This window comes from Drosophila yakuba, chromosome 2L, assembly GCF_016746365.2.
Source record: "Drosophila yakuba strain Tai18E2 chromosome 2L, Prin_Dyak_Tai18E2_2.1, whole genome shotgun sequence".
Taxonomy (NCBI): Eukaryota; Metazoa; Arthropoda; class Insecta; order Diptera; family Drosophilidae; genus Drosophila; species Drosophila yakuba.
The window spans coordinates 28,356,069-28,371,977 of record NC_052527.2 but is presented as its reverse complement, the minus strand read 5'-3'; the positions used below and the strand labels follow the sequence as shown (position 1 = coordinate 28,371,977).

Below are 15,909 nucleotides of genomic sequence, written 5' to 3'. Positions count from 1 at the left end.
ATTATGTTGGAGGGCTTGACTTCGCCCCCTTAGTTATTATCACTAGCCTTGTGGCGATAGCGATTTGATTGTAAATAAGAACAATTGTGTTTAACGGCAGTAAGCCGGAGCAAGTTGTGGTTTATTTCGACACAAGATTTGAACTGAGTAGAAGACAATATTGAAAACTAAGTTTACCCTCGAGCAATGCATCGCGCCACCACAAGTCGGCAAGCCGACTCAGCATTTCTTGCAGCGTGAAGCAACACTCCCGACAGGAAGTGTCAGCTTTCCGCTGCCAGGCGTTCTTTGCGCGGAGCGCTGAACCCAATTCTGGCGCGTCAGCATTGTTTATACAAAGCTACTTAGTTGCTACGAAGCAATATATTGTTAATTGTTAACTTATAGTAACTCGGTAATCCAAGAAATGCTCTTAGTTCTTTAACTGTTTTTGGTTGGCTACTGCTGCTACTTTTGTTGGATTTGTTTCTATTCCTTTATGGGATATAAAAAATCCCAGAAACTCTACTTTCTTTTTATTCGCATTTATCTAGTTGACATTTTATATTAGCTCCATTTAAAGAATCAAAAATAAAGTCAAGATTTTTACAGTGTGTTTCTTCGTCCTGGCTAAAAACTATTATGTCGTCAATGTAAATGTAACAGATTTTACCTATGTGTTCTCTAAGGATATCGTCGAGGGCGCGTTGGAATATAGAGGGTGAGTTTTTTAGTCCAAAGTGTATTCTAGTAAATTAATATTTTTCGTTATTTATGGAAAATGCTGTTTTTTCTATGTCGCTCTCTTTAAACTGTATTTGGTGAAATCCACTCTTGAGGTCAAGGACGGAATACAATTTGTTATTGCCTAGTTGTGCTAATACTGTGTTGTTGATATCTGGTATGGGGTATTTGTCTGCTATTGTAACGGTATTTAATTTTCGGTACTCAATTACCATTCTACATTTTTTTATATTTGAGGCGTCTATTTTTTTTGGTACAATCCGCACTGGTGAATTGTAGGGGGAACAGGACGGACGAATTATTTCATTTTCTAAAAGTTCATTGATTCGTTTGTTGACTTCGTCTTTTAAAGCAAATGGGAACGGGTCAAACTTTCGAATAAACCGGAGTACCTGTGTCTGTGCGGATTTCTGCTTTGACTATAGTGGTGTAGGTCAGTTTTTAGTTGGGCTCAGCAAAAAGGCTAAGATTTTTTTTTAAACGTTGGCTTGAGTTTGTTTTTTAGATTCTGTGTTCTGTTCTTGGGATTATTACGTTCACGGATTCAAATTTCTTTTCTTGTATTGGGATATGAGTGTCCCAATTTTTAATAACATTAGTTTGCTTTTGATGTCGATTACAGCACCTAATTCTTTTAGGCTGTCGCTTCCCAGTATAGCGTCAAATGTCTATAGTGTAGGTAGTAAGCAAATTTAACTATACTGTTTGGGTCGTTGAATAAGTTTGCCATCTTCTAATGGGTTATTTTAAAGTTGCCTCCTACAAAGACTGTTTGAAATGGATTTGGGACGAATTTGGGCTGGATATAATTTCTATTTGAACCGGTGTCTGTTAATATGTTAAGCACTTGGCCACTCCTCACTTTGCATTGGAAATATTGTAATGAGGAGTCGGTTACTCTAAAAAAATTAGATAAGTGTAGTCGTGTTAATATTCTTGGTCTTTTTCCTCAACACGTTCAGTATAGTCTGACAAACTTTTATCTTGGTCTTGTTTATCATCCTGGCTTGCAATTAACTGTTCCTATTCGTAAAGTGTGCTATTAGAATAGTCAGTGTCTGTTTGTTCGTCTGTGCTTGTTTGAATGTTAAAATTTTTTGCCTTTTGTTAGCGTCGTTTTGTGTTGTATTTAGTGTTGGTGGTCTTTTTACTGCTTCTATCTGAGGGGTCCTATTCACATAATTTATTTGTCTTGTTTGAATACTTTTGTCAATGTCCATAGGTTCTGGATTTGGTTGTGGCTTGGCAGGCAATGGCAATTGGTCTTTGTTGGAAATTTTGGTTTTGATGAAGATGTGGTGGAACTGTAGTAGGCTTTGGTGGTAGATTTCTATGTGCAATAGTCTGTTCCTTTAATCTTCGCGTGATTAGTTCGATATTCTTTATTTTCTAATTTAAAGCACAAATGGAGGGCTGAAGGTAGGTCAGTGGGCTTTTTGATGCCCAGAAGTCGTGGCAAATCTCCACGAAGTCCTCGAACAAAGGTGCCTAGTGCTTTATCCCTATGCAGCTTGGTCATAAGTTCTTCTGATTCGGCGCATTATTCCATGCAGCCAATTTTATTTGAAATCAGGTATAAATGTTTGTATACTGCTTAGTGGAATTTTTTAACAGTTTGATTTGCAGCTTGGGTTATTATTGTCATTTGATATTCAAGTGTACCCAAATCTCTCTTGTCGGCGTAGTGTAGTGTAAGACATTTGGAAATAGCATTCCAATTAAGGGGGACATTGTATGATTCGAGGGCTGTGTCTGCGTTACCGGTAATTTTATTCCTAATTGTATCTAAAATTAAAAAATATTTTGGGGTACCTACCTATACGTTTTTAGTATTCGATCAATGCCCTTCTTCCACGAACTGAATTCGGACGGATTGCCGGAAAATTCGCGAAGACTTTTTACTATGTCAGGAATCTTATCATGATAAGCTAAATTTGCTCGGAACTGTGGTAAAAGGCTAAAACTTGATAAGTGATAGTTTGTAATTGTACTTGCTCCGTGTGTCTATTTTGTTGAAATAATTCTTGTCTTTGCCTATGGCGTTTTTTTCTTCGATTAGCTGCTGTTCTATGCTCTAAGAGAACGGGTGGCCTGATAAGGTTATTTTGATTAGCCATACGAGTGAAACTTGTCAGGGAATTTGTCGATGTTAGGGAATTTAGTATAGTTCAGTTTAGTTTTGATTTCACTTAAACTAATACGTTTATCGATAAAATTGAAGTTTGATTTAGTGTATAAATTTGTTTAAAATTAGAGGGTGTTTTCGGATTATTGGTTTATATTTGACTTAAAGTTATTATGAAAGTTTAGTGCGAAAAGGAATTTGTATTAAAAATTTGTTTCTTTTAAATATTTTGTTCAATGGTAAGATTTGTTGAAACTTTTTTGCGATTTAAGTTATTAAAAGGCCGTCAGTCGGGTGATGGAGAAGGGGAATAACGTGTAGTTTTAAGCTTGCTAGAATAACGTAATTGTCCATACACCCGGAAGTGCGACTATACTCTCCACGCGAGGACGGCTGGATACAGGTCCCCTGGCAAGGTTATGTCCCTGCCAAAGGATGATGGCAAGGACTAAGGTCGACCCGTGCCGGGAGTTAGCCTGACTGAGGGCCCGGATCACAAAATAGCTCACTCTCAAACGGAGAGCTCAGGATACCTGGCGACCCCCTGTTCAAAGAAGCCTTACCCGGGCGTCGCGGATCTCCGCCCGGGTGGACCCTCCTTTTCTCCGCAACTCGTGGGAATCACATGGAGTCAATAAAAATAAATTAAAAGGAGTCAGGATTTCCCAAAAACCTACTCAAACGGCAGTGACGACTGTGTCTGGCCGTACAAATTTGAAGTCAGCGATGTTGGCGATTGGGCCACATGCCTGGCCAACACCACAGGATCGGGTTCGGGTGAACTCCGCCTCAAATCTGAGGCGACTGAGTGCAAGCCACCCAAAGCCGTCGCCATGGGAACATCTCCAGGCCTTGTGCCATGATACCCCCTTCAGGCGCAGCCATAGACGGCAAGCACTCAGTGGCAACCGGTAAAGGCAAACACACCTACGCAGAGAAACGATCTGCAGGTCCAATCCTACGCAGCCAGGAGAGATCGAAAACGGCTCCTTCGGCTGAATGGTTAAAGAGGTGGAATGGGCTAGATACGTTTTGCCAAACTTCGGCAAGGAAGCTCCCAAACCACCCAAGCCCACAGAGGTCAAGAAGCGACCTCCACCTAAGAGGTGGACGTTCCCTCCGACCCCTCGGCATAGCGGCAACGCGTACAGCCAGGGCGATCCTTTGCAGAGATCGCGAAAAACCTCATTCTCTGGTCGATAAAAACGACCCAAATGGCAGGATTCCACGAAACAAGTGGAAGTGGGTGGACCTAGCCACAAAATGATTTGAAATTCTAGGCAAAGAATCTGGCTCCCCTTCTGTCTGCAAAGACGTGGGATGGTTCCAAGGCGGCGTCAAGGTGATCGCCTGTGACGATGAACGCTCTGCGGAGCTGTTCAAAGCCGCAGTAAAGGAGCTGGGGGAGGTGTATAAAGTCGACGAAATGGAGGGGTCAACAAACCAGGCCATCCTCATCCTAAACAAGGAGTCCCTAGCTCCCATTGAGGCCGCTCACGGGGAGCTAAACTTCGGGTTAAGTTCAGTGCCCATAAAGGTCTATAAATCGGACTCCGCCAAGGAGGATCAGGAAGGCAGTGGAGGAGTGATCGAGGAGATTGCCTCCGAGATCGAGGCAGCGGAAATCGAGGACGGCTACTCGACCGATGCCTCAATCCTCCGCAGCCTTGCGAACATGGGTCCAATGACGGACCTAGACACATCGGATAAAGAGGAAGCCGATACAACCGTGGTAAAGATGCACACAGCAGATGTCCGTGAGGCTTCTGCAGATAAACCTCCACCACAGTAAGGCAGCTTCCGCTGCTCTTCAACTCCATCTGGCCGAAGATGGTGTCGACATAGTCCTGATCCAGGAAACTTAGATAGTGGGAGGAAAGGTTTCAGGATTAGGGACTAAGGAATATAAGCTTCTAACAGCTCCCAGCGAAGGTAAAGTAAGGGCCTGCATTTTGGCCAAAAAGCACCTTAGCATTTTTCTTCTCCATAATTACAGCGATGCAGATAACGCGGCAGCCACCGTGGAGAGTCAGCCATCTCCGTTCCGAGTACTGTCATCGTACATGGCCTACGAAAGGCAAGAACCGCCGGATGAGGAGACTGGTAGAAGACAGCGAAAAGCAAAACATAGGCCTATTAATAAGCTGTGATGCTAACACCCACCATACACAATGGGAAAGTATAGACACAAACAACCGCGGTGAGACTCTTTTTAACTTTAACTTTAGTTCAAATCTCTGCATATGTAATAACCTTTATCATTATGAACCGAAAAGAGGTAATAGACCTAGCTCTCGTCTCTAAAGCACTATTAGAGACAGTAACTCACTGAAGGGTGCTAGATAAGCACTCTTTCTCGGACCACAGGTATATAGAAACGACCCTCACAATCAACCCCTCAAAACCAGCAGTTTTCACAAACCCAAGAAAAGCAGACTGGCAAAAATACAAAAACATTTTAAGGGAAAAAATCCCAAAAAATCCCCTCCATACCCCCAAACAATTTCTAGTCTAAACGAACTAGTTTCAATTTTCACAGAAACATGCAACTATGCACTAAAAAGGGCCTGCCCCACTAGCAAGCCCAAAAGAAAAAGAAAACCTCCCTGGTGGTCAGCAGAACTGTACCCCCTCCGAATAGACTGCAGAACCCTTTTTAACAGGGCCATTTGAGGAAATGTGGAGGCCCTGTGGACCCCCTACAAGAGAGCCCTTGCAAACTCCAAAAAAAGCCATCAGGAAAGCAAATCCTCGTGGTATTCCTTCTGCTCAGAAATTGAGAATACAACTAAAGCAGCCAGACTTAGAAAATTCCTATCCAAATCGGCCACAACCCTAGGCTACCTTAAAAGAGCAGATGGCTCCTAGACCAGCACGAGCAAGGAATCTCTGGAGATACTTCTAGACACTCACTTCCCAGGAAACAGCCAAAACGCTCTCACCCCCAACAAACAAACGCCACACTGGCAAGTATCGAATTGTGCATAGGTCCTCCATTGGGCCATACACAGCTTTAAACCATACAAATCTGCAGGTACAGACAAAATCATAACCGCACAAATCCAACATGCGGAAAATATGGCCATAAACTGGCTTCTTGACATTTTTAAAAGGTCCCTACTTCTTGGACACTTACCACAATCGTGGCACCGTATTGTCTTTATCCCCAAAGCTGTGAAACCATCACACACGACCCCCACACAGGGACATAAAACGCAACGGCATCGCAGATGAACTAGCCCGAGAAGGCACTACCGCGCCACTCATACAAGAGATGGAGGGCATGAGTATGCCTTTAGCCACTTGTAAGCTACTACTTAGGGAAAACCTAAACCGTAACAAACAGACAATATGGGAAAACACCACAGACTGTTGCCTAACACGCCAAATATGGCCAAAAATAAGCTCAAAAAGAACGTCAAAACATTTAAGATTGACCAGAGCGAACCTCAGCACTGCTATGAGAGTCACCACTGGGAATTGGTTATTAGGCACCCATGCCAGAAGACTAAATGCCCCGTATAATGATTTCTGCCGTAGCTGTAGGGACGAAGAAATGGAAGAAACGGTAGAGCATCTACTATGCCACAGTCCAGCACTGCAAGCGAAAAGACTTACTCAATTGGGAAGTAGATTCCTGATAGACACGTCCGACCTGTCCGACACCGATCCACATCGGATACAAAAATTTACCAGCGCCTCTGGCTGGGGAAACTGCTAACTTCACACCAACCTCGACGGGCAAAAGGGGAAAACGTACACGGTATCACAATGGACCTCTAATGGTCTAAGTGCGTCGGATAGCCGACGGCCGTTGAAACCTAAGTTATTGAAAAGAATGCAATGAAAACCAGCAGCTGGTTTTACCCTTCTACCTTAGAGGGTCCGTTGCTTAGGATTCGCAAGCTTGGGTTTTGTTATACCACTTGTTGAAAAGATTTTCTTTATTTATTCAGTTGTAGACTGTGTGGTGGAGTTTAATTAGTTATCGCTTTGCGCCTTTTTATTTCGTTATAGTAGAAAATTTTGTATTAATATTTTTTTTAGAAGGATTTTTTATATAGTCATTGTTTTCTTTTAAATTAAATTTAAAAGAAATTTTATTTTGGGTTGTTTTTACTTAAATCTTTCGATTTGATTAGTGTGTTTGTTTAACTTAATCACTAGCTTACATTATTTGAATGATGCGGCTACTCCTCCTGATGGTCCGGATGATGTCCAGTTCGCTTCCTACTTGGGATCCTGCGACGCCCACAAAATAGACGATGTCCTGCGGGCGTACCTGACAAGACTTGTAGACCACCGATAAATCAGCATTTTTTAATTTGCCCATCCTGTGTTGCTTAATGATTTCCAAATTAATGGAAAGAGCCAGCAGAGTTCTGCAGATCTGGTTTGAAATTGATTTTTTGATTCGTTGGCTGTTTATATTGTTTTATTTTAACTATAGTTAACTTATATATGCTTCCTCTAACGGTTTTTTCCTTCTTGTCTTCAGTCTCCGGATCCAGAGTCCATGGTTTTACCGTTGGCCCGGTCCAACGCTTACTGTTGTTTTGCTGTCCTGCTTTAGTTGGTGCCGTCGCTCTCTCGTTCTCCATGTTCTCTCCATCAAACCGTCTTTTCTCCAAACTTTTTTTCTACCGGTTCAGTTCCTCCTCGGGTTCGCACTGTCAATTATTCGTTGACTTGCTGGGTAACTGGCAATAGGCAGGCCCTCCTCCAGCAATTGTCATTTGCATTTATGCGGCTAGGTTGAGACGCCTTGCTACATCGCGAATCGAGACCACACCCAGGGGTGTCCAATCCTAGCCAAGACCCAAATGCAAACACCCGGGAGACGGTGTCGGAGACTCCGTACCTAAACCAGGCGATTGTCTGGATCGTCCGTAATAACCGAGCTGGTGTGGTATCAAGGGTATACCAGTCAAGGGAGACGTGGGATTGACGTGTTGTTTCACCCAGCGATTGTCTGGATGACGCAGCCGTTAGCTACCGTGAGTCCGCGCACGGCAATCTCTAGCCCAAATGTCGTGAACCCAGAAACACACCGGCCGATTGCACGGAGCGTGTGTAGAAACTAAATAGGCGTCTGTTTAGGGACCGACCGGGACAGGGCAAGGGACAGGAGGTTGCGACTAGCAAGGGGTTAGCCCTGAAAGCCCAGCACCTGTTTACCCGAATCTGGGAACGGTCACGCTTCTTTCACCTTTTTGCCGCGGCTGCCGCGGCAGTACCTGGATAGCGATCACTTCCACGAGGGACCCACCACGGGGAATCGAATTAAAGTGTTATAGAGAGTCAAATAAAGAGCAAGGAGACGAGAATTGCTAAGTGTTCTTACTGGTAACCGGGTGATCAGGTTGAATATAAATTTGGATGGACTAACACTCGTAATCTGCTTGTAGCGAGCAGACCAATAAAATGAGTTCGTTTCAATATATTTAAAACGCTGACAACACCTTTGATTTAGAAACAGATAGCCTTTAACCTTATAAGGAAGTCAACCATTAACATTCATCCTATTTCGAACCTCGATGAAAGCACATCATTAATTTTACGAGCGACACATAGATTTACCAATGTCAATCTACGTCACAGCTGCGGAACAAAGATAATAAAAAAATATCAAAACATTTTCCAAAAGTGTGGGGGTGGCAGTTTGGGGGTTTATGGGTGGGAGTGGACATGGCAAAATCAGTTAACAAAATATTCTTCATGTCTAATCTCAACTTTCTAATCTTTATAGTTCCTAAGATCTTGACTTTCATACAAACGGACAGACAGACATAGGCAGTTCGACTCGGCTATTAATTCTGATCAAGAATATATATACTTTATACAATGTGTTCAGTTTGCTGCTGGTCTCAATATGCGGGAGAGCGGCGATCAGCTGGTCGCTCGCTAGTTTCTGGGTAGTGCATACAACGGGGAGAAGGAAAAAATAGGAAATCAGTCTGAATTTGCACACGACGAAATTTAAATTCGAAAAGTTTTGTGTGTAAATAGATCAGGATAGATCGCGGCCGCGTTAAGTTCGCGATTCGGCTCTGCAAATTGCCTGAAAATAAAACTGCGATACATAAACGCAGCAATTGCTGTTTTTGGAATTTGGTTTCTTCCTCTTCAGCTTGGCGAATTGTTTTTGGCGGCTTCTTGTAAGTCGAATATGGTGCACAAACGAAGTAAGTGGATAAGTTTTGTGCGGGACCATAATTTTTCTTATTATGTGATCATTTGCGGTGGTGAGTGGCGCTAAGTTCGGTTTTACACTCATCAGAATAGAATCTGACTAGCAGGCTCCGACTTTAATTAAATTGCAGGCAAATCGGCACCATGCCCTTAAATCGGCGTTGCAGAATTTTAAGAAGGATTTCTAATCGAGAAAAAATGAGAATTTATTTAAAGAAGCGTCTGGAACAGGTGGAAGAACTACGAAACGCGTATCAGGAGACGGATTTCGAGATCGTTAATCTGAAAGGGTTCGCGGGATTTAACTATGCCGTAAAGAATTTCCGGTCGAATTTCAAGTAGCATTATATAGACGCCTATTGGGCCATTGCAGAGGACTTGGATAAACTTCCACCAGAGAATCCTCCACCGACCCCACAAGCGGGCTGGGCGCCGATCCGGAAGTGCGGCTAAACATGCCACAGATGTTAGTGCTCAAATTTTCGGGTGAATGTGTGGTCTGGCCAGGCTACTATGACGCTATCACAAGCCTTATACACAACAACAATAATCTGAGCAATGTGCAACGGTTGCACTTTCTCAAAGAGTCGTTGCCAGGAGAGCGCGATATTGACATCCAACAAATACAGCTCACGTCACGGAGGCAAATTACGCCGTGGCTTGGGGACTGATGATTAAAAGATACAATAATCATTGTCTCGTTTATTGGCACCAAATTCACGCTTTTTACGCGTTGCCCAGGCTGCAAAAGGAAAATACGGAGTCAATGCGGTCAATGTTAAGAACGGTCAATGTTTGCCTGGCTACATTCCGCCGCGTTCAAGCATTGGACAGAAAAGCGCAGCACTGGTTGGCGCATTACGTAGCATCGAGGTTGCTCGAGGAGACTCACGACGCTTGGGAGCACCATCAAGGAAGCGGTGCCACTGTTCCTATCTATTTAGAATCATTCTTTAATGATTGGCTGGTCATAATTGATGCTATTGAACGACTCTAATTATGGCCCAGGATCTACCGACCCGAGCAAACGAGTGTGAGTGCATAATGCGCCTGGTTCCACTGCGGCGGCGACCATATCCTGCGTCGTTGCGCGACCTTTATAGCCTTGGATTGTTACAGAAGGATAGATATAGTGAGAAGTTCAAAAGAAGAGTGAACGCTATAGTCGAGTTCCCCGACTATCTGATACCCTTTACTCAGCTAGTGGAAGTGCGAATGAGAGTCTTCAACACTGACAGTTTTTGGCGGTTTGTGGGCATTGGAGTGGGCGTGGCAAAAAGTTTTTTGGCAAATAGATAGAAATTTACAGGACTAATACAAAAATGAAAAAAAAATTTCAAAACATTTTACAAAAGTGTGGGCGTGGCAGTTTTGGGCGGTTTGTGGGCGTTAGAGTGTGCGTCGCAACACGAATCGACAAACTTGCGCTGCGTCTCTGGAGTCTGTGTGCTTAATCTCAACTTTCTAGCTTTAGTTGTTCCTGAGATCTCAGCGTTCATACGGACGGACAGACAGACGGACATGGCCAGATCGACTCGGCTATTGATCCTGATTAAGAATATATATACTTTATATGGTCGGAAACGCTTCCTTCTGCCTGTTACATACTTTTCAACGAATTTAGTATACCCTTTTACTCTACGAGTAACGGGTATAATTATGCATTAATTGCTTGAGCAAATCGCATGCACTGTCATGATGCACCAGCCATAAAAGCTGCCAAGTATGTGGGCAGCGTTATCCCACGCTGTTGCATTTCAAAATCAATTGTCGAGTTGGCCACAGCCGCATCTAATCCGGCCTTCAGCAACGCCTCTTAGTTCATGTGCAGCGATAAAGAACCTATCTCAGCAAAGCCCACAGGCGACGGAGGATCCAAATCCGCACGCATCTTACTGATGCCATTCAGCAACTTCATCGAATGTCCCTTCGAGGAATGTGCTTCTCGACACTGATCGTATTGCCGTACGAAATTCGGTCAATGGCCTACAAGAAGGCATAAATGCTCTCATCGATCAAGGATTTGAGGCAACCATAGTAACGGAACACGTCGTTCAGTCTCTGCTCCTGAAGCGGTCAGCCACCCGAGGATCAATTTTTGGGGTGGGACCCGGGGGCGGTCGTCGTTGCAAGTACACAGTAATTTCGAAATCTGTAGTATTATTAACCTAAATTTCCCTTTGGGAGTTGATTCAGCCTATGTTCTTAATTTAGTTACTAGCTGCCTGCCAAGTCTGAGCTTCATGCCACACGTAGTGCGGTTGCCCTTTAAAACCTATCGAAATCCAGCCATGGTTCTATTAAGATCTCATCAAATGGCACTAAATCGGATTTTATGGCGGGCGGCGGATGGATGCATCAATGTTTATGCTTTGTCAACGCTAACATTCGGAACGGCTTCTGCCCCCTTTACAGCCAGCAGGGTCATTCAACAGTTAGCAGAGGATGAACGGCGTTCATTTCCTAAGGCGGAAGAAGCTTTGATCAACGAGATATATGTGGACGACATTTTGTCCGGAGGGCATACGATAGAAGAGATGCAGGATAGACGGATACAGGAAGAGGGTGATATAAACTCCGCTCGCATGGAGTTGGGTAAATGGTCCAGCAACGAAACGAGTATTGTCCGCTTGATTCCGATAACCTAAAGGAAAGTTAAATTTGAAGGAGGTAACCATGGCCAAGAAAACGCATGCTGACGGCACTCTGACGGCCTTGGATTGTGGCATTTCGGGACAGCTTTCTTAGGATCGGTGATAAAAGCATACAGCGGTGGATTCATTATGCTCCAGGATCCATAGTTTCAGCTCAGCTTCACGCGTTCTGTGACGGGGCTTCCACATCTTAGGCAGCTACGAGCATGAGGGCGGAACGTGCTACACCTCGCTGTTGACTGGCGGTCCAATGGCTGACCACGGCTAAGTGGCTAAAGGACCTTTCCATCCAGACTTTCTATTGGACGGATGCTATTGGACGCCATTCTTCTGCATTGGCTGCACAGGAACGTCAATAGATGGAAAGGTTGGCGCTAACAGGGTCGCCTTCATCCTGGATCACTCCTCACGATCTCAATGGAGACATGTCGGAAGTAACGAGACTCCAGCGGACTGTGCGACAAGAGGGCTGCCTCCGAGTGAGCTGAAGGACTTTGAATTGTGGTGGCGAGGCCCGGAGTGGCTTTCACCCAGTCAAGATGGCTGGCCTTTGACGGAAATCGGACAGGTCGACATGAATGATGCCGCGCTAGAAGCAAAGGTGGACATAGTTCGCGTTCACCACGCAGTCGCAAGGTCATCGCTTCTGGAACGTTTTTTCATCATAGCATATATATTTCGATTCAAAACCAATGCTATCAGGAAAGAAGATAGGTGCACTGGTCCCCTAAGCATTCCGGAGCTGGACTATGCCGTATTCGCTGTCGTGCGCATCGTTCAAAGAGAGATTTTCTTGTCCGAGCTGACAAAGGTTAAAAGTGATAAAAGACTGCCTTCCAGAAGTAAGCTCTTGAGCTTATCACCGATCTTGGTATTTGGCTTCTTTCGAGTAAGGAGGTGATTGCGCCATATTGACTCTGCACGGAGGTGCGCAGCTGACTTTGGCACACACTCGCCAGCGGTTCTGGATACTGACAGAAAGACGAACCGTCCAAACAGTTGTACGGAAAGGTGTGAGGTGCTTTCGGACCAGGACAATCGCTCCGACACAGCTCTATTACATCGCTCCTGGCTACTGGATTTTACTACACAGGCGGTGTAGAGCTGAAGGCAGCTCGCTTGCGAGGGACAAGCTTTTATATGGGATAGAAGCGGTGACAGGCCTCACGACGGAGCATTTTGTTCTGGCTTTGAACAGATTCGCCGGTCAACGAGGAATGGTTCAGCATCTCTACAGTGACAACGGAAACAAATTTGTAGGCGCGGACAATTTAACGAAGGCGTTCTAGGGCAGGCTCAAGGATGATTACGAGAAGCTCATAGCCCCCAAGCTTGCTTCTCAGCGGACCACATGGCACTTCAAACCACCTCAGTCGCCCAATTTTAGTGGGCTATGGGAGGCTAATGTGCAGTCGGTGAAACATCACCTTAAGGGGGTCGTTGCGGATCGGCGTCTGACCTATGAGGAGCTTTCAACGGTGGTCATAAGCATATAAGAATGCCTCAACTCACGGTCGCTTTGCCCTTTTACAGCTGATGCAGAGGTGCTCACGCTAGCTCATTTTTTTATTGGGGTCTCCTTGTTGGCTGCTCCGGAAAATCGACCACAATTCAAGTCCTTCGTGAAGCAGATTCTCATTTATCAAACCATGATGCGACATTTTTGTATGGCCTGGAGTCGAGACTGGCAAGCTCATCTGCAGCAGAAACCCAAGTGGTGCCAGGAAGCTGAAGGTTTTCAGCTCAACGACCTTCTCATCATCAAGGATGACCAATTTCCGCCGTCACAATGTTTACTATGACGTCGTCGAGTTGCACCCAGGTACGGATGCGTTAGTCCGAGTAGTAACGGTTAAAGCATAGAGTTATTTAAAACGGTCAGTGTCGAAACTGTGTCCGCTTTCAATCCGTTCTTAAGCGCTCTCACCCACACACCTCAATCATAATAAATTTTTCGTGTGCACACTTCTTGTGTCATTTTCCCCAAGCTAGATTCTACCCCACCTGCCAGGATGGACCGGACAATCGAGATTTTTCATGCTTCGTTTAGCATTGGTGGGCTGGGTGTTCAGTATGCTGCTTGTCCGGTCGATTTGCGGTCTGTATGCAAAGGTTCATTAAATCTCGGTAAAATAAAGGTAGAATAAATATATAATATTCTTTGCAAGTGCAGGAATACCTGTTTTGCCGAAGTACTAATTTTCAAATATTTTTCAACTTTGATGGAGTATATAAATCGATTCCCTACCATTCCCAGGGTTTGGAGTATGAGGTGTTGTTCTTGAATATGTTCTCTATCAGAATCAAAAGAGATCGGGTTCTCCCACGTCCCATCCCGAAATTCCCAGGCAAGAGATACGAGATACGAGAGATTGTTTTTAAAACAATAAATATGTATCATATTAGCATTTTCAGTGAAAACAAATATAAAAAAAAGTATTTGTCGAAATTGGATACAAATTGAGAAAACTGCCTCTAAAAAAATTAATTTTCGATTTTAAAATGTACTATTTATCACACCATATTGTATGACCACTTTTACATTTAAAAAAATAAATATTTCATAATCAAAAATATGATTTATAAAATACATGAAAATATGGGAACTTTTTTTTGCAAAATTGATTTCTTGAAGCACGAAGTGCAGACATAACCCGAAGAATCATATTTTTTTTATATTTTTCACACGTCGCACGGTGAATACTCTAATAATAATTATTCTAATAATTATTATCATATTTGAAAATTATTATGCATTATTATGTACATAGATTGCGCTATTATTATTTCTATGTTGAATTTGAATAATTGTTAAGGCAATGAAAAACTAGAGTTTTTAAGTGGTGGCAATTTATAAAAAATTATATAGATTTAAAGTCTAAGAACTTCTAAAATGAAGGGCATATTTTGTCATTTTTACAATGCATGTGCATACGTGTGCACCAATACAGTGGTCAGCTGTCGCTGTATGCGTACAAGAGATTTGCTGGCTCTAGAGCTCTCCGCTTTTTGGCTTTTGAACAAAATTTTGAGAGAGTCTGGAGCTAGCTCTAGAGCCCGCACAAAAAAAACGTGTGCAAAAAAATCTTTGGGCGTTACGTATCTTGTTATTCTAATGTCTTTGCTTTTACTCTACGAGTCAATAATTATATATTTATAAACGCAAAATGTATATATAAATGTAAACATACCTTCAACATGCTTGCGCAATTGAGCGAGCTTCGATCATTATCTTTATTGTATGTTGAAAATGGACTATTATTTGAGCCGTACCAAGGGTCATTTAACGAATCTCCAGCGTTGCCTTCATATCCGTCTATTTCAAGTTTATAATAATCTGCTTCTGAGTGTATTTTAAAATGTGAGTACTGGGCATATCTAAAAATAAGAGATATAATTACAGTATTGATTCTTATATATTTAGTCTGAATAATGTATTAAGCTTAGTTTTGAACGACGTGAATAAGACATATCCAAAATAGTTTTTGGACATCTTTTATTAAAACAAGCCAAATAATTGCCGAATAGTTTTTGAGAGTGTATTGTTTTAGTTAGAGTAACATTCAAACTTGCATGTTAAGGTACCGATTCTCACTAGATTTTAAACCCGTAATTTCGCACTGTTAGTATAAGTGTATCTTTATTATACTCTATATGAGCAGTTATATCCTAATAGGTATATATTTTGAAAAGTGACATTTGTTTTGCATTTGTAACTTTTATACGAGCAATTAATGTTAACATTTTTATCGGTGGTTTGTGAGCATAAAAGTTTGGTTGGATAAAATGTTCAAAATAAATATTTTTAATAAAATAAAAAATCAAACAAATATTCAATACAGTGCACAGTGGTTGCGCCTATATGGGGAAAGCGGGCAAAAATACTCCTAGCAGACATATCGTTATGAAATTTTTACTGTAAGTTCTTTGAAAAATAAGAATTGGAAAAAATCTAAAAAATGGGCTTGCTCGTTAGTTTTACGCCCACCAAAAAGCAAAAACCAAATAACACACCTAAAAGTAGGCTTCAATTTTGTTAATATGAAAGATTATAATTGTATATGTTTTAATTTTTTTTATAAAGAAAAAATCCAACAAAAGGATAATATATATATCAAGAAATACAAAAAATAATTAGAGATACTAAGGAACATCGATTTCGCATTTATATATAAAGCAAAAGTTTTAATAAAGACGTATATAATAATGTTACAA

General features: G+C 42.6%; 1 protein-coding gene across 1 annotated transcript in view; it reads right to left on the bottom strand.

Annotated features, from left to right (window-relative positions):
• The window catches only part of LOC26535340 (angiopoietin-2), a 193,271-nt gene that overhangs the window by 14,484 nt on the left and 162,878 nt on the right, over nucleotides 1–15,909 (bottom strand). The window contains exon 6 of the mRNA XM_039371515.1: nucleotides 14,886–15,072. Coding sequence (XP_039227449.1) covers nucleotides 14,886–15,072 — 187 coding nt within the window. The remainder of the gene's footprint in view (nucleotides 1–14,885; nucleotides 15,073–15,909) is intronic.